General features: G+C 41.9%; 1 protein-coding gene across 1 annotated transcript in view; it reads right to left on the bottom strand.

Moving 5' to 3' along the window:
* ARID2 (AT-rich interaction domain 2) overlaps positions 1-22,494 on the bottom strand; it is a 1,386,754-nt gene extending 1,364,260 nt beyond the window's left edge. Inside the window, exons 1-3 of the mRNA XM_078675715.1 lie at positions 21,814-22,494; positions 21,596-21,689; positions 17,875-17,972 (exon numbers count right to left, since the gene is read on the bottom strand). Of these exons, the coding sequence (XP_078531841.1) occupies positions 17,875-17,972; positions 21,596-21,689; positions 21,814-21,905 (284 nt within the window). The 5' untranslated portion in view covers positions 21,906-22,494. The remainder of the gene's footprint in view (positions 1-17,874; positions 17,973-21,595; positions 21,690-21,813) is intronic.
* Positions 22,495-27,572: the final 5,078 nt, after the last annotated feature.

The following is a 27,572-nucleotide window of genomic DNA, read 5'->3' as shown; positions in this document are numbered from 1 at the left end:
TTTCTATTCTTGGAAATTGATAGAGGGTTACAGAACATTGTGGTGATAACGGTTTCTTATACTAAAGAAGCAGAGATTCTCAGCTACAGATCAAACAAGCATTTACAATGCAACGGTCTCGGCATTGCAAAAGTTAGAGCTATTAGCATTGTAAATGAACGCGAGTTTAAGGTCTTGACATTTTAAACGACAAGGTCTTTTATTTATGTTTTAAAAACAAAAACATAAATAAAAGTCATTGTCATTTACAATGCCAATAGCTCAAAGTCGCGTAATGTGTATGGCTAACTACAGTAGCCTCCTGACGAGTGCCCTTTCACTTAATTTTTTACAAATGAAAGACCTGGCACTTTTTTTTTACAAATTAAGCACGGGTGGTGTCCGTGCATGGGAGTGGTGGTGTCCGTGTGTGCATGGCAGTGGTGGTGTCCGTGCGTGTATGGCAGTGGTGGTGTCCGTGTGTGTATGGCAGTGGTGGTGTCCGTGTGTGCATGGCAGTGGTGGTGTCCGTGTGTGTACGGCAGTGGTGGTGTCTGTGTGTGCATGGCAGTGGTGGTGTCCGTGTGTGCATGGCAGTGGTGGTGTCCATGTGTGCATGGCAGTGGTGGTGTCCATGTGTGCATGGCAGTGGTGGTGTCCGTGTGTGTATGGCAGTGGTGGTGTCCGTGTGTGCATGGCAGTGGTGGTGTCCGTGTGTGCATGGCAGTGGTGGTGTCCGTGTGTGCATGGGAGTGGTGGTGTCCGTGTGTGCATGGGAGTGGTGGTGTCCGTGTGTGCATGGGAGTGGTGGTGTCCGTGTGTGCATGGGAGTGGTGGTGTCTGTGTGAGATTCTTGTGCGCCCTTGTTTAAGCATAGCAGCTATGCCCAGGGAATGCTGCTGCCACTGTCCTATTCAAATCACTGATTCCATGTTCAGAACAGTTCTTGTGCTTTCTCACTAATCACATGGTGTATTTAAAAGTAGAGTTCGCACTGTGCCTTGAAAGTGCAGGCACAGTGTTGTTGAAGTGCCGCTGCCACACTAAACACTTCTGCCGTTCCTGCACACTCGTAGCTTCTGACGCTATCCAAGCAAAAGTAGATCATGGTTGCAACTACCGATGTCACTGGGACTCACAAATACAAGACTGGTTAATTCGTGTAATAATCCCCGAGGGCTGCAGGCTCCATAAAACAGCCCCTCCTGCAAAGGCATTACGTTAAATTTCACCTTAAAAGGCTACTTTTCACCCATTTCATTTGCACATCATTACTCCGTGCTTGTTTTTGTGCTGGTGAATCTTTCTAATACCCATCACTAATTTCATCCTGTTAAAGCTCTCAAAATATTGTGTATTGTGGGGCAACTGCAAGTCTAAGAGTGGGGGCGGGAGCATGGGAACGCAGCCCTCTTGGTTTGCAAATATGGGTCCAAGCACTTGCTAGGGGCAGGGCTGGTTCCGTCTTGTTTGTCGGGGAGCTGCAGTGTGACCATCGGTGTAAGGGGGGCGCTGTGACATCTGCCGGTTTTACATTGCGTGCTGTGAGGAGCCCTTGGAAACAAAGCAAATGGCGGCTCTCCGCTGCCTGGCCGACTCCCAGTCATTGCAAGGCCTACACTGCCCGATGTTCACAGGTCATCAGGACCAGTATAACATGCACACGGGGGACATGAACTATGGTCATTATAATCCGGGCTTCGCTATCAAGGGTGTACGGATGAGGGCGACCAGAACCCAGCAAACCAACTGCTCACGTAGAATCTGTGGCACCTCCACGTGCCAAGGGATTGCTCACACCATGTGTTAGTGGCACACGCCTCGTATGCTCTTTTGTCCTCTGGCAAGTAACTTCTCAGAGGTTGCACAACGGCTTCATCTGTGCCCACACATTGAGTCACTGTGTCTGCCCCAGTTACCTCTCCAGACAGGAAAGAGCATCACATGTGTTTCAATTGTTCGCCGCTCACTTATCCGTCGGCGTCCAGCCCACTCACAGCAGCTGCTCTATTGACTGGGGCGGTCCCGCGGGGTTGGCCCAATGTCCCCACACGAGCCGTAGTAGTGGTGCAACAAAAAGGGAAATCTACTGTGTCCCCAGGCATCGCTCCGCTCCTGCTGATCACATTATCCTCGCTGTCTCTCATTTGCATTATTGGATGATGGAGTTTTCAGTTGGCGCCAACAAGTTTGTGGCTGTTTAGCTGCATCAGTAATGAATCCAGTCAATAGGTGGTGCAGTCAGGGTCTAATCTTCTAGATGCAAGGATTTAGAATGACCTTGTTTCTACGTCTACCAAACTGCGAATGGCACGAATAAAGTTCACTTTGTATACCCTGCAATGCAGCCTGGGCAACACCAGCCACAATGAGTAACAACGCTATTATAAATGCACAGTACTCGTAAGCTGTCTTCTTATAAATAGGGCGCTTAAGCCTGATATGTTTTCTATGCACCTGGTGTTTTCTGTTTTCACTTTTATTTACATTGCTTCTTATGCTTTCTTTAGAAACGCCTGCCTGAGTCGACTTACACATGGAGCGTGTTATCAGCGCCGCGCGCATTCCACAGAGGCGCGCGACGCGATCCGGCCTGCCATGCATGCCGTGGAGACAAGACCTGGCCGCGCGCACAACGTTATCCTATGGAAAAACGCTGGGCGCGGCCAGGTCTTGTCTCCCTTCGGCATCTCAGCCTGCTGAGACGCCGACAATAGTTCTCGGCGAGCACGCGCTTTCAGCGCGTTATAGCCGAGCCCTAAAAAGAACTGCTGCTAAAACATCCTGTGAGAAAATTACTTTGACCATAACAGATAGCCCGGAAGAGTACAATCTGATCAAGGTGCCAAGTGTGGATCCCAAAATGTGTAGCAAAAAGGCAAGAAATCTACCTGTCACATCCTGATGGATACATACAAGTAGAATGTGGTAAATCGGACCATACTTGACTAGTAGGCAACTTTACAAAATGAGCAGCAGGAGAAATGGAACCAATATGCAGCAGCACAGATGTGCCTATAGCTAAACTTTAATAAAAATGACTGCACAGTTTATTACATATTAATCTTAGGTTTGTGAGAGATGTTCATTAGAGAGATTATCAATATTTTTTAATAGGTCCCGATGGAGAACAAGCGAAATCACATTTGCAATACATATACAGAAACTGATCAACAACCGCATCAAGCATAACGTGCATCCGCAAAAGCAGACAGGAATGTAAGTAGGAAAAAAAAATCTATATATGATCAGACATTAAAGCAACACAACTTACAGATTGGAGAAAGAGTACTTGTTTAACGAAAAGGCATTGTGGCAAAAACAACTATCAGAAAGTGGCTATTAGAGCCATTTACTGTGGAAATTAAATCCCCTGACAGTCCAGTATGTAAAGTGTGATAGGAACAGATTGAAGGAGAATACCCGATCCAGACTTGAAATAATCTACTCTTAAATGGAGAACAGGCGGAAATTACTAATATTAGTGATCACATAGGAACCTGCTACACTTTACAATCCAAATAAGGAACAGGCTGTGGAAGGCAACGTGCCTCTGTATTAAAAGATACAATTCTAAGTGAAAACTAAGATGATTCTTCAAATGATCTAAGGAGCTGCTCGAACCCCCCGCGCCTGGAGACCCTCAGGGGTGAGAAGTGCGCTTTAAAACCCCTGATTGACTGATTAATTGAATTAGAGGAGGAGAGGTCAGGAGACCACGAGGAAGCCGAATATAAAAGGTCAGAAATGAGCACAAGTAATAGTGTGAGTGCTACCAGCTTGAACAACAGGCTCCATTATTGCATGCAATTTTAAAATAAGCCTATGAACAATCAGAGGGAGGTGCTAAAGATTCAGGCCCCACTGAAAGCCCATTGAAATTTACCAGAAATGGTATCCAAATCAGAGTAAGCTAGCTTGCATGAGTTTCCAAGTCAAGTGACTCTCAAAAGGAGATTTCTTAATGACTTAAAACATCAAGGAAGCAAGTTAAACATGTGGCTAGGCTTAATTACATAAGCTCCACAGTTCAATGTGAGGTAGTAATCAGGGCAACTACAACTGCTGTTTCTATAGATAGCTTATTTGGAAAATACTAAAGAACAAATAAGGAAGTCAACCACTAAAAAAATTACAGATTTTCTTCAATGTTGCATTTCTTTCCAGGCATGCACCTTAGACATTCCCGGGTGAAATAGGTCTTTTAAAGAGTGTAGTACCCGTGAAAATACGCTTTCTTTTTAGAAGCAAATTGTTATATTTTTGCCAGAGTACAACCAGATGCTCAACATGTGCTACTAAGAGAGCACTACACATGAATACATTTAAAATGTTATTCAAATGTTACATTTTGCATCTATAGTATAATTTATTTTAAGAATACACAGTTGGAAATGTGAATAATTGTGTTTTGTTACACATTTTAACCGTTGCGAAATAATTTATATGTCAAACTGACATTTATATTTCTAGGCTGCAACAATATGTACACCAGCAGACCTGGAAGTCACCAGAATGTTGGTTAAGTAAACTCTAAATATCTCCCAGCCGGAGGATGAGCTGAGATGGGAATATCATTGCCTCCCTTATCTAGGCACGCACATATACCGGTCGCCGTTGGACCTCCTGGAGGGTAACATTGAGAGAGCGATTCGAAGCCTGCGGGGCTGCATGGGGTTCTGGAGGACGCTACCGCTGTCGGACGCGGGGCGAGTGGCGTTACCAAAAATGGTGGCGCAGCCCCGCCTACTGTACTTGTTTCGCACGCTACCGGTCTGGATCCCGGCATCGGTGTTCACCAGGCTACGCTCCTTGCTCACCGAGTTCATTTGGGGGACGGGCAGGAGGCGAGTGGCGCTGGCCACTTTGACGCGCCCCAGATCGGACGGGGGACTAGCTGCCCCTGATTTCGAATGGTACTATATAGCGGCCCAGTTGCAGTGGCTTACCCAAGCGGTGGCTTTAGAATTCAGAGGCCCGGAGGGGACTGCAGGCGGACTCCTTCCGAGACACATCATGTCTTTTATAATTCTGGACCAGAAATTGGACCTTTCCCTGCTCACGGGGGAAGAGCGGACGATTCGCAACTGCTGGCTGCGGTGCCATAGGCGATCTGGCGTCGCTCGCCCATATGCCCCCGAGATCCCACTAGGGATGTGCACCGCCTTCCCGCATGGGGGGGATTGGACGGCGCTGGCGACTTGGGAAGCACTAGGCCTGCAAATGGTCGGTGATCTGTATAAGGAGGGATCGCTGCTTTCGTTTCAAGAGCTGCGCGACGTTTACAGCCTCCCGAGGGGGGATTACCTGTTGCACGCCTCGCTAGTGTCTAGTATCCAGAATCACTGGAAGAAGGGCCTTTCTGAACCACCGACGTCTGAGAGCTGTCAGTATGTGGTTATGGCGGCTGGTACCTACAAGGCCGTCACCTGTCTCTATCGGAGGCTGTCGACGGAAACGCTGCAGCCCCTCGACGGGTTGAAAACCAAATGGGAAGGGGATATCGGGCGACCGATCCCTGAATTGACTTGGCCGCAGCTTTTGCGGCGAGATGGAAAGGCACTAGGAATGCCAGGTTCCAGATGGTCCAATTTTTCTCTCTCCACCGCGCTTACTTGACGCCGGTTAAGATCTCGCAGTATTTTGAGGGCGCGTCTTCACTCTGCCCTAGATGTGGAATGGAAGGGGCGGATTTTGCCCATATGTTATGGTCTTGTGTGAAGCTAACTGATTATTGGGAGGCGGTGGTGGCCTGCCTGAATGCTGTCACAGATCGGCAAATTGAAGCGGATATGGGCGTTTGTTTATTATTGTGGTTCCCTCACACCCCCCGCACTCGCGTCACCAGCAAATTTTACGACTTGGGCCTGATATTGGCCAAACGGGAAATCACCATGCATTGGAAATCCAGCCGGGGCCCCAGCTACTCACGCTGGAGATCTACCCTGGAGCGGTGGGCGAAAGCAGAGAGCGCGTTGCGGCTGCAACAGGCCAGGCGATTAGATAATGACAGGGCGCTAGAGACGGCCAGGGCGTGGGAGGCCCTTGTGACCGAGCTGCAACTGCCTGAGGGTGACCAAAGCGAGGATGGTGAGGCAGCGACGCCGTAGGGTGTTTTGGCTGTGAGGTTCCCCATTCCCGGTACGGTACACAACTGACACGAGTACCGACGGAGGTTCTGGGAGTTTAGGTCCCCCGATGGAATGCATCACCTACTTCCTCCTTTCGACTGCTTTGAGGGAGGGACAGATTGTTGCTTATTGGCTGATGAGAGAGAGGACACTGGCGCACTGGCAAGGGGGGTGGGATATGGGGAGGGATTGGTTGTGGGATTGTTATCATAAAAGGCATATATTCAGAAAAGAACTGTTATTCCACATTTTCGGATATGAATGTATGTATTGTTTATTATACTGCAATGCTCTACTCTGAAAAGCCAATAAAAATTGTTTTTACAAAAAAAAAGTAAACTCTAAATATAAACGGCTGATTCCAAAGGTAGCACTTCAACAGTAGATAGCCAAGTAAAGCTAAGACAGGATGAAGGAAGCACCAGGGACTATTAGCAAAAAAACTCCAAAAATACAGTCAGATAGAATAAGCAGAGGAATCTAAAAAAAATTACATCACAAGGAGAAAATAGAAATTGGGTACCTGTAGTTGTTTACTTTCAAAGTAGAAGAAAAGATCAGCTCGAGCAGAGTAAAGACCTGAGCATCTCAATGAGTATGACACTGAATTTTGAGAAGTTCAACTACTGCTGTGAATATGTGCCAAGAAATTCAAAACTGTGCTCAGTTGGATAGGGAATACTTTCCTAGAAGTTAGATGTATTACATATTTAAAAAGTTATTAGCGGTTACGATTGTTAGAACACCTTGAGGTATGTTTATAAACACCTCAAATTCATTAAACACGCTAGTTAAAGTAGAGCTATGGTTTAGAACACTAAAATCTGCATGTTCTGATTAGCTCTGCAATTCATACCTCAAACAGCCATGTAAACCATAACACACGACAAATGTAGTGCTCATAACCTCACAATAGTTACAACAAGCAACACCTAGAAGAATGTCAATAAATAACAATCAAACCAATAATTAATATCATATTCAGTGGTGTCTCAGTTACCATGTTAACGGTAACGTAATATGTAACATGAAAAACAATTTATGACATTTGTGGTTGCATCTGTTGAATCAAGGATGAGGAGGTCATTAGCATTGTATTTGATGTGGAAGTTATGGTGTGCATGATTTGAGGTGCTATCAATTTGAGCATTCCTGTCTTTTTTTGGTAATTATAATTCAAAACCATGAATGCACTTAAACATTTTTTTCCATAAATTACTACATATGTGAGTATCCATGCTGCTTGCATTACTGCTCTTATTCAAATTGTCACAGTGAAGGCACAAATTTAAAAAACAAAAACAGAACCGATTTTACTCTTCTATAAAACTGCACTGAAGGTTTTCATAAAATTGTCATCAGCAACATCTGTATAATAAAGGAAACAAGTCCACTTAGCCTTGCATCACTCAAGTGAGTAAGACCCCGCCCTCGCCAAATGACCTAGCTATATTTAATAATCACTGGCAAATCCAATAGGCCTCACCGTTTGGTTTTGCCAATGCGAAATAACATTGGAAAAATAAATACACAGCACAATTGTATGCCACCACAGAAGTGTACGTATCTTTTTATGCTACAGCCTCCCCAATGTATGGGAGAGAAATGCATCGATACACTTGCCGTTTTAGTCTTCAGTGCGAGGATGTGTGCAGCATATATGAGGACTGTGCACAATTAAAAATAAATATTTGCAGTTCTTAAGATTGCAAACATCAATCTTGAATAGGTAAACTTAAAAAAAGGTGCAAAAAGGGCATTTGCAAAAAGGAGCGTCTCAGTAGCAAATTGCAGCTGTTTTGCTTTTAAACAAAAATATTTTTAAAATGGACATGGAGGGAAAAAAGAAAAAAAAATTACATGGAGGGGCAACAGAGCAAGTAAACGCTGCCTACAACTGGTAGTGTTGAGCAAAGATTGGCAGAAAGCAACAGGGGGGTTATAAACAAAAGAGTTGGGCAGGCAATGGTTTGCAAAGCAACAGAGCGTGGGGATATTGGGACTGTGAAATGGGGAAACAGCACACTGTGGTGAAATAAAAAGAAAAAAAGTAGCTGCATCGCGGAAACAATGGAAGGGCTACAAGTAATCCAATCAAAAAGCATGGTAACAAATTTGTGTTACAAGGGAGGGGCAAGCACAAGAAGGAAAGAAAACCATTGAATATGAAGCAAGTAAACAACATTGCTAAAAACCGTCTACCAATGAGCTGACAAAAAGCTCATTGTAAATGCATTGCATTTTAAACAGCTAGTTAAAGTTGTCTGTAGGCGAAACCGTAAGATGTTTTCTCCAATAGTTCTGCAACGTATTATTTAGCATGGTCCTCATTTAGAAAGCTCTATTTCCAACAACAACTCTCCCAAATAATTTTCTGGGCTCTGTATTGGGGTTTTTCAATACATTTTTCAAGTCACTAAGGCGCATTATGGGATGAACAAGGCGGAAAGCGAGGAAAGGCAGTAGGTTGCATTGCAGGACCAAGTTACTCTGATTGTACTATCATAACCTTAAAGCCCAAAGGACAGACCAGACAAACTGCATCACAGTACCCCATAAAACATCTTTACTGTATCAACCCCACCAGATTTGTCCCTGTTGAAGTAGTTTATTTTACTGCCTTCCTTTGCCAGATTAGCATGCATCTGACCAAATGTTTCATCCACATTTCATTACCATAAACCTGCTTGTCTTGCTTACTTCTACCTCAAGATGATAGGACAACCCACACTACTCAATGTCTGTTCTAATCAGTTTTACCCTACTAATCACCAAGCCTATGAACTCATACCATTAACCATAGCAACCAAACATCCCCTATATGACCTACATGTGCCTTTGCCATCTCTCAAACTTCAAGTCCAAACATATTCAGAGCACCATCTCCCTCGCATGCACCCTCCTCAATTCTACCAAGAACCACACTCCCCACCTACACAATTTTGTCACCAGAATCCTCTGCCTCAATCAATGTATGTTCTAAAAACCATCAATAGGATAGAAGTGCTACTGAGCTCTGTACAATATAAATTGCAAAGTAATAAGAAAACGGTGCAGAAAATATATATTACAATACAATAGCAAAACAAGGAATAAACAAAAATTCACACTCATACAAACAGGGCAAATTAGTAAGTGCCAAATTTTTGTAAAGGACGCGTAAAAACAGAATTGTTGTATCAAAGGAGGAAGGCTGTTACAAGTGGTCTCAGCAACACCTGATGAAATTCTATTTTGTACTGCTAGAGCTGCATCATGAAAAACATCCCCACTCTTCAACTATCTTTTACCGGAACACAAATTTTACCCATGCTGGCTAACTAATCTGGTGATGAAAACTGCACAGCGGTAGAGGTAAAATTCTGCAGATCTCAGACAGAACACACTAACTGGCATTGTTCCGTATAACTACTATGTTACAAACAGAAGCAAATCATGAAAGTATCTCATTTACAACTCATTACTGTTTCCTTCTATCAAGCCAGTACATAGAAAAAACGTGACTTTAAGTATCTCACTGAATTACATGGTGCAAAAGAAATGCTATTCTTCCACCCAGTGTAATCACACAGCAGGCTGGGTTTGGTTATTAGGGGGATTTCAGCTTCTGGGTTATCACACACAACACTGAAGCAACTGCCAAGCTTTCACCCTCATCTAACTCTGCACTATCCACTAATGACATATCCATAAAGTCATAGTTTAAAACGAGCCTCCCACCTGAAATCACACTATTTAGTAACACAAGGACATATGCCTAACTAAGGGCACAAAGGAGTGACAAGCACCAACAATTTAACTGAAACAATTTTAAACAGTTAAGTTTGTAATTGATATAGAATATAAAGGGAAAGAATATAGTTGGCAAGAGTATCATTGCATGCTACGCTATCTGCTTTCACAGCTTCAGCAAAACTTCATATACAATGGCAGGTAAATTAAGGGTTACGGTAAATAGTACTTTAACATGTTTGACGTTTTCCAGCTCAGGTGAGGTTAGTAAATAAATGTAAACAGGTGTTCTCAGAGATTAGTTTGACTGAGATAGATAGTTTAAATCTGGGAAGACACATAATTGTAATGGATAACTTTAGAATTATTAATGACAGATTACAGGTTGATATTCTTTGATGAAGGTTAGGGAATACCTTTCAAACAGCATCCACTTAGTCAAGGAACTTCAAAAATAAAATCGATAATTTTATTGTGCAAACTAGAGCTAACAATAAAAACTCACTGGTGTACATATTACTGAAAGCAATAATCCAGACAGAAACATGAAATCTGTACAAAAAAAAAATAAGATCGGTGTAATATCAAACTGACAGATAACTATGGCTAAAAACCAATCTCTGTAAGTGCCAAATTAGCATCAATAGCCGACATTCAACATCTACGCCAAGGTATGCCCACATAGATTAACTCTGAAGCTCTGTAGTGTTGAAGGTGGGGTCAACCAAGTAATGGGTATATGCAAATGATCTGCAACTTTGACAGCATTAAAAAATGATGGATGTGTTCAAGAACGACCAGAACTTAAGGAATGTTTTTAAAATACGGTTTTCCAAAATCACTGCTTAAAATTGTTACTACATTGAAATATGTTGGCCGACATCTTTACACCGTCCCATTACTAGAGCTCAGAATCCTCTTGTCCTTTTTACCATAGATAAACCTAGACCCAAAACAAGGTACCAAACATCTTAAAACTCCATTCTGATTCAAGATAACAGCAAGACCACCAAATAAAAACATTTGAGCATGCCTAGCACTACCACCTGCTTCCTTCCAAATGTGACCCTCAATGATTTGCTCGTCAAGACAACTGGTACAGTCCCACTGCAAGCCAGGAATTAAAGGGCATCATGTAACACTCATATGGTCCAATTATCTGCAACAAAACACCTAGTTCACCTAAAATTGAAGAAGCCCTTTAAAAATCCCTGCACAATACCTATTTGCAATAGACAAGAGGTAACTATAGATTTCTTAAATCCCAATAGCATTACCTCTTCACCGGGCGAGTACCACCCCTAAACAATTTGAGTCCCCAAAATTAATTTCTATCTCTGGAACCGTATGTCAATACTACAACCATAGTAGCCAAGCACAGTATTGACTACTAAGTGCTTCTGTAGCAAACGCTACAAACACCTCCTTTACAACATGAAAAGTTAGCAGCAAATTCAAACAATGTATGTCAACAATACAAAACCACTTTCATCTAGTAACCTTGATCTCAGGTTCTGTAAAAAATGGCACTCATATAAATTCTACAAATGATGGAGACAAATCATTGAACCTTCGATGTTGGTCTTCCAACTCAAACATGGTACTGACACGAGCACTCCTCTCAGTTTGCGATGGCATTGTGGTCCAATAAGAAAATAAAACAGCCATACTCAATCACCCTTCCTGTCACTCACAGCACACACTTGGAGAGTTGACAACCCACCCTCAATGTCTCTGGATCTAGGCAGAAATACAAAACAACTTAAAATATGTTTACAGTTCGATATGATTTATCAAAATGTTAAACTATGATTAACCACTTTGTATATTCATAACGGTAATTAAAAACTGAACATCAAATCAAATATGTTGGCATTAAACAAAAAATATTAAATATTTTACTATCAACCAACTTCCAATGATTATCCAGAGAGCACGTTCTCAAGATCATGTTGCGTCTGCCAAGAACCTGGTTTATACATAAATATTTACCATTCTCCGGGAACTCATACTGCTTATAATAAGGTGACCGAACAGTCAACCGCTGTCAAATTAAGTCACCTTGCCTATATTATAAAGCATTTGATGTCCACAAGTTCAATAGCTAGCATCACTAATAGCCATGCAAACACCCCCACCACTCCGCCCCAATACTTAAGAGCAAAGTTTACTTTGTTTTGATACTAGGATGGACAACCACATACAACTCTTATTAAGGGATTCCCTCAGTGGTCTTTTAAATAAGATATACAAGAAAATTGAATCCACTGTTTCAGTTGGAGGATTGTCGGTCTTTTAAAATGCTTGATTTTATGACTTTTAAAGACCCGCAAATTGTTTTAAAGTGCTGACAATGATTTTTTTTTTAGAATAATAAAATTATATTCGTCACTTATCGACACCTGTTTGACATTAACGGATTATAACCCAGAGGAAAATAATGCTTTTAACCTGTGGGGGCATCAAACAAATGATATCTAGTCCAATAGTGGAACCTATTTGGGGACCACGTTGATTTAACAGCGCCTGTTCTCGAGCAAATGGAGAGCTCCGTAAGACACTTATAATGAATCCGAGGAATCCAGCTCTCGTAAAGTCTTTAAGACACCAATATAAACATATTACGAAGCAGTGGAAAGATGAGTTTTTGAAAGAGCGATGGCATAATCTCGCTTGTGCTGCCAAACTAAATAATGGGAACGGTTTCTGGGTAGCAGTCAAGGATATGAGATCTGTGGGTCTTACACTAACTCCAATAAGTTGTAACATTACGAGTGAAGCATGGGAAGCCCACTTTTCCAAGATTTACTTAGCTACATCACAAAATGAGGATTTATATAACTACCAGATAGCCTCAAGGACTGATATATCTGTGCCAGAAGTTGAGGTTGCTATTCATCAAAGCTTGGGCAATAAAGCTCCTTGTCCTGTTGGGCTACCCATTGATCTTATTAAATACAAACCAGAATTTAGGGCGCTCCTTTTACTTTATGTTTTTAATAACTTGACCGTTGTTTCAATCCCAGGCCCATGGTCTACCAGCATTATTGTTCCTATTTTTTTTTTTTTTATGTGATCGCTCCTGCCCTAGCTGCTATAGACCGATCTCCCTGATTGATAATGCACTGAAAAATCTCACGAGGATCCTGTTTAACAAGATAAGGTCCTGGGCCGAGGAAGAACACAATTTAAATTTGTGTCAGTTAGGTTTCAGCAGTAACTTAGGCACAGTAGAACAGTGCCTAAACCTTAACTTGATTATTGACTAATATATAGTAGCACATAAAGCCCCTATTTATTTGGATTTTATTGATCTTACTTCAGCTTTTGATTTTGTTAACAGGTCACATTTATGGTAGATTCTTTTAAAATATAAGTTGGATGAGGTTTTAGTTCATTTTTTTGGCTTATCTACATAGTGACCTGAAAGCCCAGGTGCGGATCAGTAAAGACAGCGAGGTTTCACAGGACATCAATATTGGTAGAGGGGTCAGGCAGGGGTGTGTACAGGCCCCTCTCCTATTCATTTTATATATAAATAATTTGCATGACTCCTTGACCAAATTTACTAATGATGTTCCTACTACTAATGGTAATAAACTCCCCACCTTACTATATGCAGATGAAGCGGTCCCAATGGGCGGCACACCAAAAGCACTACGCACTTTAGTCTGGGGCTTTGTTGATTTTATGGGCGGTTTAGATCTTTGCACAGATTTTTTGTAATCCTTTTTAATGGCCTGTGGCCCAAAAAAGCATCCTATTTACACAATTTCTATAGGTAGTGAATGTTTACATTGCACTTGCACTTTCCCCTATCTGGGGTTGGTATTTGCAGCCAATGGTTCTTTGGCTGACCATGTGGCACACAGCAGAAACAAGTTCTCAAAAGCAACTAACTATCCTGTCCCTTCCCCAACCGAAAAAGGCTGAGGTGGTATTATCTAATATAAAAAATGTCAATTACAATGTATTCTCACCGCAACATATGGAGCAGAAGTTTGGGTTTTTATAAAGTGTAGCAGTACTCCAGGTTAGGAAAATAGATTTTTCAGGAAACTTCTGGGGGCCCCGATTTCTTCCTCACAGTATATCTGTCATGAGAAATTGAAATTGCCATACTTCGAATATTACATTAGGGCTTGTTCTGCCATATTTTGGCTTAAAATTTGGCAAAACCCGGTGGAGACCCTCACCTGAGATATAATAACGGACTGCCTCAAATCTGAAAAGGGCAGGGATATACCTTGGCTTGCCACTGTAAGGGAGAGCTTAAACAGCGTGAATCTTGACCAAGTCTTTAAATCCAAGTGACATGGGGGATTAAACAAAAAAATCCTTCAGGAGGCCCTATACGATAAGTATAACAGTGCAAGATATGAAAAAGAGCTCTCGAAATCCTCAGTAGCAAGGTACATGTCTCTAGAAGATGCACACTGTTCGCTATCATACCTGCCATCCAGTTATCAATTAAAGAATATTGGTCACTGGGAAAGAGGTTTGCTTTTTCGCCTAAAGGCAGGCACCTTGAAAATTCTGCTCTGTTTTCCCTTAGGGTTTAACGGTAACCTTGACCAAATGCCATGCCCTTTTGATAACCGAGGTAATCAATCGATTTTACATTTTTTATTCTTTTGTAATTTTATCAAATGTATACAAAATGGCTTTTGATTCCTTCTTTTAAGAACTCTGCCATTATTGATTATAAAGTAGCTTACAATGAAATTCTTAAATTGGAGGAGGATGATTTGGTCTTTCGAGGGGGATCTTTTTTTAAAGCGGCAGTTTGCTCGAGTGCCTCAAAGAGCATTCACTGATGGCTAATCTTCACTGTGCTTTAACTTTTTGATAAGAAGCAACACATTTGGATGTTCGTGTATATTTATTCATCCCCCTCCGTACTTACTCTGGTAGTTTTTATGTATATCCTATACGTTTTCTTTATTGGAATTATGTTAAACGGGTGCATCGTTATTTATTCGATTGCACCTTATAGTTAATTTTACCATTATGCTAGCACTGATTTGTGTTCATAGGTCATTCATTGGACATTGTTTTTAGGATGTTGTTGTTTTTATGTGTGTGCATTTCTATAGCCTCATGCTTTTAAATACTGGTGTTTGATCTGTGTTTTCATGGATATATTTGTATCCGAATAAAGATTGATTGATTGATTTAATAGTGCTTATCAACATGCATTTGCATTTCCTTCTGTAAATTAAGACAAGGCCTGCCTCAGACATAAAACAATTATACATATAAACTTACAAATTTAACGGCGGCAGTATATAGCTAAATCATATTTTGCAACTCATTTGTACATATACTGAAAAGTAAGTATAACAAATACTGTGCACAGTCCACTAGTGGCCATCAAATAAACTTAGAAGTTACCATCATCTAACCTAACCTTCCAACTAGAAATTCAAATACAACACATTAACATCTCTGTGTGTCTTTCTTTTTTAAAGATCACAAAAGAATTATGGGAATTTCCTTTAACAAAATAATGAGGATAATGTATAAACGATTTCCTTGCATATGAGTGCATGTTATACAAACAATGCAACACAAAAATATTGGCTATACAATGGTCTTTACAGAACCCTGCTTTCGATGCTGGAATAATATTACAATGATCAGCCTATTCATGCAGTTCAGATAAAACCAACTTGATAAAGACTTTCCGAATACTATTTAAGAGACATCACAAAGTTATAACATGTTCAGTTGAATCATTCTTTTACAAAATCAGCAATAAAACAGTCCCCCCCACATAGGTCTCTGGAAAATGTCCAAATAAAAAGTATATGTTAGTGAATTCTGCTAAAACGCTACAATACTCATTTAAATCATATTACACCTTTGCGGCAGATTACTCCACCAAGCCCTGAAATGCCATTCACTCTTTACCCTTCACTGCCCAAGCACTTGCATACCCGTGTATGACACACATACATCAAAATGTTTGTATTTAGCTTGTTCAAACTCAACTTAGACACTTCCTATCTCATTTGTGGCACACAGCCATGATGGATCGACAGAACAATAAGAGAGTAATGTAATACCGCTTTATAGAATAGGTCTGTCCTATCAACATATACGCGGTTGAGAGCCCCTATAAAATCTGATACCCATTACATATGATATACCTCTCATGGAGAAATGATTTAGTATGATCTTCATGGAGAATTGATTTAGTATGCTCCATCCGACCCAAGTCATATTAACAAAAAGGTGGTGAAAAAAAGATCTGAAAGTACAATCGAGCATCATCTGAAAATATTACACTATGGAATGCAAATTCTACATTTTGGGTGTTGAAACCCTAATAACGGTAACCTAAAAAAGTCCAGAGGCCCCCCCCCCCCCGGGTTTTAATTAGCTCATTGTAGTCTATAAAACTTATAACACCCCAAGTTCTACTGAACTCATTCATTTTTTCCTCCATTGATTAATTTAAACTCTTTTTCTTCAAATCTTTACTATACATTTGGCATAAATGTCAATGTACTATTTGATGTGTTCATGGTAAAGTGTTTTGGAATGCAAGTGCTACTCTCAAACAGCTCGTTGTATCAATAGTCAAACAAAGAGTGCACAAAGTCATCCAAGTGAAAAATGTTGCATTTTAATAGTTTTGTGCACGTTTTCAGATGTTTCACTGCTGTCACCAATTTGAAACTACAGTTTGTCATTGATAAAAAATAAAAAGTTGCAACCTGAGCCATTATTCAATTCAAAGAGCCATTAAATTATCTGAAATGCATTCAGTCTTCTCTTTGGTCCTTTCCAAAAACGAAAGACATCAGCCGAACCACTACTTCTGCTAATGACATACAGATCTGAGATTCACAAGCCTTCTGCTCGTGCCTGTAGGATTACAGCTCGAACCTTCACCTGGCTAGTTGCACATTAAGTGACATGTGAGAGAATCTCTATTTGAGTCCGAACGGCAGTAGAGTATGTTTTGACATTTATTTTACTAAACAATGAGTAACAATTACATGGAATACCTATGACTGTCGGACTTGTTCACAAACATTTTTATCATACTATTAAAAGCAGAAAGGTTGACAAAAACAGAACACTTGCAACCACTTTGTACCTGTCTATAGCTAGCTCAATTAAAATCTAGATTACATAGCACCTAGGTAAAAAGAACTATACCAAAAATCCATTACATTTGGAGTAGCTTACACTAGCAGCGAAGAACAAAACATGAATATAATTATTATGCAGTTAGAACGTCAACAACAATCAGTGCATAGTTAATTCCTTATTTCATATTACAAAATGTGTAAATTCTTTCCCACAACCATGCAAATTCGGGATCAGGAAACCATATTGTGTATCAGAAACCATAGCAAGTGATAGCACAGTGCCGTACTAGAGGTATCTCACTATTTCTCAGTAATAGGCTACAGTTCTTAGGGACCTACATTTCTCTACTTTAAACAGGTGATTAACCTGGCTCGACAGCACCTGCATAACAACGTTCTCTAGTGAAAAATATAAAATCACTCAGACACAGGATTAAAGGTAAAAAAAAAAAACTGTACTACATACATCAATATTAAAAATCATCCAGGTGCTCAAATAACTAATGACATGAAGGTAACTAACAAATGGAGATTCAAAAAAGATAACATACTCCACAACAGTCATCAACTTCTGCATTACACTCTTGACAACACTTCCCACATTTTGGTAACAGAATTTTTTGGGAAAACAATAAAACTGCTCTGTTCAGATGCCATGATGTACTTTCAGAGAAAGTTTAAAATCAACAATAGTTCAAAACAACAGGAAAAGTATTCTCTACGGGACACAGCGAGATCAAGTGGAACGTGGACCAATGTTTCAAAAAAAAGAAGCAAAAAAAGGTGTCAACTCAAGTCCTATGAATCTTGCCATTAAACCCCATGACTGAAGCAGCAGGTATTTCCTTATGGTGGGCAAGCTGCGGTTGCGCATCTAATATAGCGCGCATGTACTGGTGGTTATGCATAAGGGAGCATGTTTCACTCACCGTAAGTAATACTGTTTTAAAGCGAAGGCAGCGTTGGAACAACTTCTTGGAAAGTGAAATTCTTCCACTATCTCTCCCCACTGATTCTTCTCCGAAACCTGTGCAAAACAAAGAGTGTCAGGGTAGCAAACGCAGCCTCATGGGGACGGAGATCAGACAGTATATACGGTATAAACAAACTGTGTCTTCATTGCTTAGGGTGAGTGGGAGGGGGTGGCAGCGTGATCGTGCGTGAGCCTAGGAAAGCGGTTATTCCTGGACAAACATTCATATGGTGGTGTTTAAATATGCCCGTTTCATTCATTTACTACACCTAGGGACACCACGAACACAAACGGGTTGTGTTTACATTAAAGGTACATCAATATTCCGTAAACTGTCAACGGATAAATGACGCAGAAGAATCCCACCAATGAGTATTGAATATGTCTGGGGAGCCCTGTCCCATGTCTGACCGTCCGACTACGGCGTCCGGGTTTTGGTGGCTCTGGGAGGCCTGCATGTCTCATTTGGCCCTGCAACCTAAGGTGGTTAGGGTACTACTGACAGGGAGTCCTGCTCGTAAGGTCCGGTGACCGCCGCCCCCTGTTCGGCCCGGTTATCGAAGTTTAACATGCCCGCTAAATTTGAGATCTACTAAAACTGCAAGCCCAAAAGGGGGAAGAGTGCGGTGAGTGTTGCTGTTAGAGCAGGTGGGAGGGAGCAGGGGTATATAATGCACAGTTAATACTGGGCGCCACACCAGGATATTACCCAAGGTACAAACAATACAATTACAAATCACCCTCAAAGTGATATTCCACGTTGCTTTTAGCGCGCCACCCTTCTCAAAGAGGTAAGCAGCAAATAACTTCTAAGGCAATTTTTTTTTTAAATGATCATTTACATCAATATGCGCGATCGAGTAAGGCAAATGTAAAACAATAAACCCATCACATTATCCAATCATGCCTCCTATCCACCCTTAACTTACATCATAATGGCAACATACAATTTTAACGCATTGAGTCTGTCTATGTAGCCATATACACAGGTTATAGTTTCTGAAAATGCTACTTAAATTTGGTGAAAGATTTCCTTAACTTTTGTCACCCACACCTGTGCTGGTAAATTTTGAGCAAATGCTGCAATTCTCAGAAATACGTAAATGCATTTGTCAATGTCAAAATAAATATCCACAGCACACATTTGTAAACAGACTTCTTGCGTGTCACCCCATCTGCTCCCCAGGCACATTTCAAAACAAGAAACTTCATCGATTAATGCAGATTATACAGTTTAACGCACAGTTTATTGTACTACATAAAAAAAAATTAAGCTTCGCGGTGCATAGTACCTCTAAATAACGTCTTCCTCACAGCCGGCCTCCATTCTAAAAGGTATGTCTACAGAAGTGGATGTAGGTTACAGGCACCACAGCAGTAGTAGATGTTTAACAAGAAACACAAAAGAGGTAAGTGATTCCCACCATGTCCCGTTCCCTTAGAGGGCCATTTTCGACTACTGGAGGTCACAAAAATATATCCAGACATGAAGGGAAGTTACTTTTCATTGTGTATTACCCTGCCCTAGGAATTGCATTCACCAGGGGGCCCTTGCTATTTTCGAATATGGTCACAAAAATATATCCAGACATGAAGGGATATGAAGACGAGGACAATACGCATAGGAAAAATACTAACAAATACTGTCTAACAAACTTTACCAACCTCCTTCCATTGCCTTCATTACACAAGACAGCAAAGCCTAGAATCAAATATTAGCAGCACCCGGACAGGCAAATACAGATTACGCATACAAAAAGACTAAGGACGTTTGTCAAGATACTGCTGTTCTCTCCTAGTCCCAAACAACATCATTATTGTGTTTCTTGTAAGCACTACACTGGTGAATTAGTGCATGAAGTATAAAGTGGACAGAAAGGTATTGATTGGGCAGTGTAGCAAAATAAACAAACATTGGAAGTGTATTATTGTATTGACTCTCCATGCCTATAATGCCTTGCCTGCTTAAGAGAAACCATGATCACAACAACAACAAATATCAAAAACATCATACTTGTAACAAGTTCACGACCAACAGTAAAAGAAGTTCAAGGATTAAAAAATGCAAACCTGGACACAGTATGCCCCCTGCGCCCTCCTTGACCAACACCACCTTTACTTGTGGGATTCATATGAACTGAGCTCTGGGCACAACGTATAAACCTAAAACATGGATGTGTAACAAAAATTAACATAAAAAAGGAAATAACAAAACTAAGTTATTTCCAAAGACTCCGCACCTACAAGGCACTTTCTTACTAAACATTACGTGCTCTGTCCAAAAGTCGTGAAAATACTAGCAACAATCACACTTCTGACTGCCAACCGTAGATAGCGAGTAAAATGAAATACAGCAGTGCATGTTCAAATCTTGGCACCACTTGCCCCAAAATCTATACTGACAGCATCATTAATATATTACGGGCAGTTTGAGCAATTTATATGAAGAGCATCCAGTCAACAATGTAATGGATAAAGCATATAAATAAGGGCTATGCTGATGTAAACATGGTTATCTCTATAGCAGGTTACCAGCCATTCCCATTGTGGCCCTCTACTATGCATTACTCAGGGTAGCAATACCAGAACATGTAAAGACTGACAGTAGTACAATAAAATCAAAAAGAATGTAGGAATTGAGTATTTCAAGACATCAAGGAATTGGATAAAGCGTCTAGGAAACAAATTAACACATAAATATACTCTTCTCCATAAGCCTTTTCCTTCAGCATAAAAAAAGCCATCCATTCAACTTGTTACTCAGGCTAGCAATTGGAACGCATAAAACACAGAAGAAGGCACATATTAAGACAACTACACAAACTAGTATTTGGTGACCGTCTTCCTCACCCAGACTAGACCTAGAAGTACACAACCAAGATATTCACAAGAGTTGTACGGCTGAACAAGTGATTTTTGCAGCTCCATCCTGATGCTCATGAAGGCCTTCCCTTACAGCACTGTACAAAGGGTAGCAGTTCCAAAACACATGATAGGGGAACAAATTCACTGCCTAGCAAGAACACGCCATGTCAGTAATATATAACCAAGCACTAAAATAGTGGTATCAAAGAGGAACATGCATGTAAATATGCTCTTCTCTACAACTCACAATTTTTAAGAAGGCCTTTAAAGCTACATACTTCTTAGGCTACCAATTGCAACACATGTAACCAGTGAGAACAGCCCCATCTGTCAAAACACAGGCAGGTGCTTGTCATCTTAAATTCTTTTACCACCCCATCCCCATCACCCAACAATATCCACATAAATTAATTCCCTTCCACACATTACTCACAGTAACAAAGGCAGGTAATGACAGCACCCGTGAGTACGGAATAGACTGTACATTTGTATACTTATGAACACAGGCCATCCCTGGGCTATCCAGTCTCCTCTCACCCTACATAGCCGAATGAAGGCCTTCTTTGCTATACACTGCACAAGCTATCTAGCTACCTACAATGACAATTGCCTAAGCCAGTAAACTCAAATTAGACTGCTTTTGAATAGTACACGGAGCGATATTGGCAGGCCCTGGGACACCTCAGGCCTCTCTCCGCAAAGGACCTTATTCGCCCCTCTCTACCCGGACGCAGTCCAGAGCAGCAGCGAGGGAAATCCAAAAAGTGTTTGACAGGAGGAGAATGAAGTTTGCCGGCGCGCCCCCCGCTCACCTTAGAGAAGCCTCCCAGGGTAGTGACCCGGGTGTAGAGAGCATGCAGGTCCAGCTCCCTGCCCGCCACAGCCGGCAGCTTTCGAAACCGGGACCTGTGCACAAAGAGAGAGTGTTAGAGATCCGACAGATGAGGCCGGCGATACCGGACCCCTGGCAAAGCTACCCCTCCACCACCCCCCGTGTCTTATAGGTTTAAGGCTAAATGGGTCTTCTCACCCTCTGCTGTGGTGGAACTGCCTCAGCTCGTCCAGGAAAGCTTGCCCTTTCCTCCGCTGATCCTCTTGAGGTTTCCCAGTCGAGTTTGCCATCCTTTTTGGTTTTTGGGATTTTAAAAACAATATCTATTTTTCCCCCTTTTTATTAATTTTTTTAATCCCCTCTCGCCGTGTTAGGGAACCCGAGTCCCCATCGTCGTCTTCGGGACAGAAGGGTCCGGAGAGTGGTCTCTTTTCAAAGAAAAGTTGGGATTTAAAGAGGGGGGTGATAGCAGGGCCGTCGGCGGGCTGAACTGGGGGGGTCTGGGATCTTCAGCAGGGCCAACGGAAACACGGACCCGGCTGCCCCGCGCCCCACTCCATGCCTCTCACCAGCTTCGGCAAGGGAGATCCAGTGTTTATTTCCCGGTTTATTTGATTTTAAGGGGTTTTTCTGTCGGTTCTTTCTGGAGACATCCAGGGGAGGTGTATGTGTGTATGTATTACACGGACACCGCAGCCACCTCCACGGGCGCACTTACCACATTCGATCACACACCGGCCGCTCGCGCCCGCTTACAGGACGCACTCGCGCTCTGCACACACTCACACACACAAAAAGAGCCCGGGATATGCGAGGCCGCGGCGGCTGCTGCTCGCCTGAGAGAAGGGGATTGTGTGTGTGTGTGAGAGGGAGGGAGCGAAAGAGCCCGGCAGCGACCCCTACACTAGGCCGGAGGTACTGCGCACTGACAGAAATGGGTGGTAAAGTCCGGTCAGCTGTGGCTCCCAATCAAATGAACGCCATCTTGAAGAGAACGACCTCACGCGAATTTATCAGTGACTTTCAGCTTCATGTCCGTAACAGCTTCATAAATTGAATTATAAATACAATATTTTTAATGAGTTGAATACTTTCTTAAACATCAGAATTTTCACAAGCGAATTCAATAAAGGCATCGTGGTTCCAAATATTTGTAGGCTGTACATACTTGCTAATTAATTTCATACCAATCTCTTTACTAATATGTGATGATTTAGCTTTGTACTTTCGTTATCTGTTTGAAAGCTCTTTGAGCTTATTTAATAAAAAAGAACGATGTTCTCTAAAATGGCCGGCGTGGGACTCCTTGCCGTTTGCAGTCCGCTTTCTCTATCTTTGGCATGACAGCAGCCACCCCAGCGGTAAGCGGCCAAGCCGGGAACAATAGAACAGGCCAAGGGTTCGCCTTCCAGTGCTTTAGGGATCGTCTGAAATGTGCTTTACTCTTAACGTTGAAGCTAAGCGGAAAAAGAGCGTGGAAGAGATCAGGAAAGGGAAACGAGAAAAAAACGACTACTACCATTTTCTCAGGACAAGGCAAGAAGAATAAGGCAAGGGAGCGTCGTCAAAGAGACTAAAATGAAAAATAAAAACATTGCTACCTTCGTTACTGCGGGGAACGGAAGGGGATCTGACACTCTATAACCATTAGAAGTAAGTGAGTACAATTTGAGTGTTTTTTCTGACTTAAGAGACAGAGGTTTTACTTTTTTTGTGACACTTTACAGTTTCTTACTCGATTTTTTATTACATTTTTCTTGTCAGAGAAAAAGCGCTGTTTATGTTCTCTAATATATATATATATATGTATAATATATTAATAATTATATATATATATATATATATATATATATATATATATATTTCTTCTTCAATTAATGTCTGTTGATGGTTATTTACGCAGATCAAAAATAACGTTTATTGTTAAAAAATACAGGCCACCTTGAAAACCTTAATTTGAAGTGCCAACACATGGAACAATACATGTTTAGAAATAAATTGAAATGCGTAATTCGTGAATAATTAGTTAACCATAAATTCCACGCAACCCACTGCTTTATGACGCATTTCAATGAATGTCACATATGGCACCACAAATTATATAATTTGAGGGTTTGAGTATGTGTTTCTGAAAAATAAAAAAATACAGGCTTGGTGTAGTATTTTAAATGTTGCAAGTGCTTGTTCTTTCTTTTAGAATGTGAAATGTTAATAAGATCTTTATTATGTATGTGGTTCTCTGTTGGATGGTTAGTTTAGTAGAACCTTAATTCTGGGTGCCTCCTTGTGGGCTCTTTTATCTGCAACTATAAATCCCAGTTTCACTTACCTTACGTGTGGAAAGCCCATATTAGAGCTGAGGACAAAGGTGTGGAGTCTTTTTTCAAGAGGTCACTGCAGCTGGAAAGAAGGTTTTATGTGCTTGTTCATGCGTGGAGCCTATTGCGTGAGTACTATTTTCTTACATTGACTTGTATTGCACCGTTTGAAAGTGATCCAGCCTGAACCTTATCAACATTTCTCATCTCCCTTATAACAGTCTTAAACAACTAGGCCCATTTCACCATAAACCCTCAGTCTCATAATATTCTTGATTATTACTCAGATTTCTACAAACCATGGTCCTCCGATGGATGTTTTTGTTGAATTGACGGGGACTAGAATACTAGGAAACGTGAACAATTATTTTATGAGGACCTGGAATAAATAATTGTTACCTCAAACCTAATTCAAAACCTTTCTCAGCCACAGATACCAATGCCTTGAGACAAGAAATATGACTAAAAGAATGCGACAGAATCGATAAAGATAATTCATGGAAATCATTTATCTACTGCCTCGTATTTCATAGACAAGTCAAGAAAATACATTTAAAAGGAGATTTAATGGAAAAGTATGATTACAAGTAGCCTCACAACACCAAACAGATCGTTATTAGACAGCTGGAATTATTCTGTGGAGAGAAACAGGATACATTTGAGGTTCAGTTATTAATCGTACAAACCAAAGCAAAGCTGATCGCTTTAAGTTCGTCCTCAGTTAGATCTGGTCAAGTCTGAACTGCAGCATCACGTGCCACAGTTTGAGTCAAATAACCTCTCAGCCAAAAGGTTATTTTCCTGCATAACTTTACAAGCCTGCAAAGTACAGGATTCGAGGTCTCAGTTAGATACAGCTTAGTTCATTAGGGTCTATTCAACCAGGTGTGGATGGAAAAGCGGCATAGAAAAGGCAATAGGGAACAAAGGTTTGTCTGACAGCATGCCAGGCAGGATAGGAAAAATGACAGCAAGCCCCGACTCCTCCTCTGATGGGGCAATTATACCTTCAGATATTACAGGTTTACACCCCTTGACGTATGAATTCCATCAGTCCATGGGGTTCTCATTGGTCACTCTTAGTAGGCTGCTGTGGGGTGATCAGTGAATCACACAATTCCGGAAGAATAAAGTATTCCTTTTTGCAAATTTCATTAAGATTCATTAAGTTCAATTGTATTCCCATTCCGTCACTATCACGGAAGTGGGTGGAACTTTAATTTGCTCACAGTCCGTCCATTCCCGGAAGCTTCTTCCCTGGGTTTGCAACAATACTATTACAATTCTATCGAATATGCTTCTTAGCGAGAAGTGAGTCCATTGTTAGCTTATACAGAAATTAAACCTCACAGAAAGTTCTCATTGTGGTTAGGTGACTGCCTCACATGGTTTTACATTAACGTAGGAAAAGAGAAGCATTTGAGGACTACATGAAAAAAAAGCTGAATCACTACCGTTTAATATTATTATAAATCACACATTCATAAATGCATTTAGATTCTCTCGATTACTGCATTTATAGTTTCCTTCAGGAACTGCTTATCAATATTATTGTCAGGCTCTGCATCCCGCTGGTCCCGATGACATAGGGGAGAATGGACAATGACTTATATGCCTGAACCTCTGCTTTATTTCCAGCCCCGGTGTCCGCATGAGGAGGTGTTCTATACCAAAGAGGACGACCCTGCTTTCTCCTGCTATGGACCCTTTAAATCACCGCTGCAAGACGGCGACAATATCATGAACCACGCTCCAAATGGCTGCTTAAGACCGGATCAGGAAGAAGAGGGGGGGGGTAAAGAGAAGGAGACGCGGAACACCATGCCGGAGCGGAAAGTCGAGTGCTGTCTCGGAGAAACCGAGTCTCGAATCTCGGGCGCAGAAAGCGGCATGGAGCACTCCAGAGCAGGGGGAGACTCGGAACTAGGTCAGCAGAGTCCGGAGCCCAGTGCCGAGACTACACCAGAGAAGCCTGGAGGCAACAGTCCCACCTGCTGCCAGCCATGTTCCAGGAGGAGCGTGGCTTGCACAGGTGTGTGCCCGATTCCTGGGAAGTGGGAAGTGGGAGGCGGGTATAAGAATGGACCCGGTCCTTCCGAGGAGGAACACGCCGATAATTAAGCCCGTTCACTACATCGGGGCTTTCAGCTTTTCTCTCGCTACTGTATAATCACAGGTAGCGGTTCTATCTATTCCGTCGACCCGCCGGCCTGCATATCGGGTGTACATCCCCCCACTCCTTTCCCTAAATATGGTTGCGTAGTTGCGCCTGATGCTGACATATTATATATTTTTTTCTTCTTGATTTTTCACTCTGATCGCCCAGATGGAGGAACACACCATGAGGAGCTAAAATTCCCCAAAGGATAGAGGGAGAACTTGTCTGGACTTATACGTTTTGTTTGGTGACTTGAATAAAAATACAAGAAAGGAAAGAATAAGACGATTCTCAGTCTCTTACTTCCCGCACTTCGTAACATGTGGTGGAGAATACCGCCATCTCTCCATTGGTAAGCCAAAATGGAGACACTAATACATCATCTAGTGGATGGACAGAAGAAGCTGGAGTGGGCCATAGTGCGGCAGATGATCTCAGCTCAGGCAGATCGCGACATATTTAAAGACACCATTAAGCAGACCCTCCAGCTTATCGCGATTTCGCGATTTGCAAAAAAATCGCGAAATCGCGCGATCTCTGCAAATGCCGCGATATTTGGCATAAAGCCCGCGAAATTTGCCGTTTCCCGTTTCCGCACCCATTTTCCATTTGATTTGCGGCTTGCGCGGCGAGAAGAGAAGGAGCCAGGAGGTCGAGGACGCGCGAGGGAGAAGACCACGGTGGCCGAGAGAGGGAGAAGACCACGGCGGCCGAGAGAGGGAGAAGACCACGGCGGCCGAGAGAGGGAGAAGACCACGGCGGCCGAGAGAGGGAGAAGACCACGGCGGCCGAGAGAGGGAGAAGACCAGCACCACACCAGCAAGAGGGGGAGAGAGCACGAAGCGGCAGCGACACACAGGAAGACTCTTCCTCATTCCTCAGAGACTCGCAGCAGGAGGAAAGCCGGCCGGCGGCGAACAGAACACTGACAGGTACCGTCCGTAGGCAAGTTTAAAAGCAGCTGCGTTAAGAAGCGCTGCCCGGGTGGGAGGGGGGCAGTGGAGATGTGGAAGAGGAGAGAGGGAAAATCTTTTATTGCAGGCCTCGCCCGGCCTTGGGTAAAGTTTTTATTATTTATTTATTTATGCACTTTTATATAGCGCAGACTTTACCTGAAGGCGTCAGAGCGCTTCACATTAGGAACAGAGATGAAACATAATGAGAAACCTTACAAAAGGACAGATTGCAAAAACATACGTTACTTACATAAGGTAATAGTGACATTTGTGAGCAAACAAAATACATGAGGTAGTAAAAACTGTGAGCAACCAAAAATACATGAGGTAGTAAAGGTAATAGTGACAATCGTGAGCAAACAAAATACTTGAGTAAAAATTGTGAGCAACCAAAAATACATGAGGTAGTAAAGGTAATAGTGACAATCGTGAGCAAACAAAGTACTTGAGTAAAAATTGTGAGCAACCAAAAATACATGAGGTAGTAAAGGTAATAGTGACAATCGTGAGCAAACAATATACTTG

The sequence above is a fragment of the Lissotriton helveticus genome, chromosome 1_1 (genome assembly GCF_964261635.1).
Source record: "Lissotriton helveticus chromosome 1_1, aLisHel1.1, whole genome shotgun sequence".
NCBI classification, from domain to species: Eukaryota; Metazoa; Chordata; class Amphibia; order Caudata; family Salamandridae; genus Lissotriton; species Lissotriton helveticus.
Note: the sequence above shows the minus strand (reverse complement) of the source record. Positions and strands in the feature narration are given on the sequence as shown.